Source organism: Myotis davidii, unplaced genomic scaffold (assembly GCF_000327345.1).
Source record: "Myotis davidii unplaced genomic scaffold, ASM32734v1 scaffold37, whole genome shotgun sequence".
In the NCBI taxonomy this organism is placed as follows: domain Eukaryota; kingdom Metazoa; phylum Chordata; class Mammalia; order Chiroptera; family Vespertilionidae; genus Myotis; species Myotis davidii.
Genome location: NW_006289395.1, coordinates 4253127 through 4254489, shown reverse-complemented (window position 1 = coordinate 4254489; position 1363 = coordinate 4253127). Strand labels below are relative to the sequence as shown.

General features: G+C 42.3%; 1 protein-coding gene across 2 annotated transcripts in view; it reads left to right on the top strand.

Moving 5' to 3' along the window:
- ZNF18 (zinc finger protein 18) overlaps positions 1-1363 on the top strand; it is a 22512-nt gene that overhangs the window by 11141 nt on the left and 10008 nt on the right. For both annotated transcript variants that reach the window (XM_006761689.2, XM_006761687.2), the window contains exon 5: positions 893-977. In XM_006761689.2, coding sequence (XP_006761752.1) covers positions 893-977 — 85 coding nt within the window. The remainder of the gene's footprint in view (positions 1-892; positions 978-1363) is intronic.

Here is a 1363-nt window from a genome sequence, read left to right as displayed (position 1 = left end):
TCACTCTGCTATATAACCTGTTTTCTTGGAGGGGATATTGAAATTTGAATTCATGAAAGTAGATCCTACTTAGATGGCATTCCCAGTTTTGAGTCTTTAGGTCCATAGCCTAAGAAAGACATGTTTTAGGGGTAATTGAAGGGCTCCTTGCTCTAGACAACTCATCAATTTCCCACTCACTGGAAGGAAACCTGATTTGATGTTAGACCCTAAATGATGAACTGTCAGAGGGCCCAGGTGTCTGGGGCTGCAGCATCTCCCTCTGCTCTGAATCCACTAGTTTCTTTCCCACTGAGGTGTGCAACTTAGTTGATTTCAGTGTTGCTTCTTCCCACTTTTTTGCTGATTTACAGTTGCTTTTCCTAACAAATACCTTTTTAATTTTTCTCTTTTCCCTCTTGAATTTCCAGATTTTAATGAAATATTGGGAAAATCAGGCTCCTACTGTTCAAAGATCTCTACGTAGGCAGTGGAAGAGTTAAAGCAAAGGACAGTGTATAAAGGGCTCCTTGCAAGGCCTGGGATGGGGGGATGGGGACGGGCTAGAGGAGATTAAAAGCGGAAGAAAGGGGACATAAGTAATACTTTCAACAATAAAGAATTATTAAGAAAAAGAAAAAAAGAAAGGGCTTCTTGCTTTCTCTCTATTCTCTACTCATGAATACAAGCAACTTGAAAATAATGTACAACTTAAAGCCTAACTGTTTTCTACCCAGGATAAAAAATACTGATAAAGGGACTGTAGTTTTTCCTTTGGCCTTTTTCCTTGAACCACCTCCGATGATTTCGATGGCAGGCTCCTAAGGCACATTGCTTGCTTCTGAGCCTCGATAGGCAGGGAAGGCAGCATCCAGAAACCTTCGGTGAATTTACAGCATTGTGTTTATTCTAGGAGCACTGGAAGCACCTGGATTCCATTCAGAAGGAGCAATACTGGGATCTCATGCTGGAGACGTATGGGAAAATGGTCTCAGGAGGTGAGGGCGTGGGTTAACCGGATGGAAGGACATGGAAAGGCTGTGGGACATTTTCTGTGTACTCTTAGCTCCTTGAGGTCCTCTGGGTGAAGACTATCAGTGACACCATTGGGAACTGGAGTGAGCTGCAAATAGCACCTCTGGAGTAACAACTTCCTGGTATTAAATGTATTAAATGTGTATCAGGAACTGTCATGGTTGCATAACATATAGTAACTCCTTGAAATGGGTGGTGATATTCTCATTTTTTTTAAAAAATACATTTTATTGATTTTTTACAGAGGAAGGGAGAGGGATAGAGAGTTAGAAACATCGATGAGAGAGAAACATCGATCAGATGCCTCCTGCACACACCCCACTGGGGCTGTGCCCGCACCCAAGGTAAC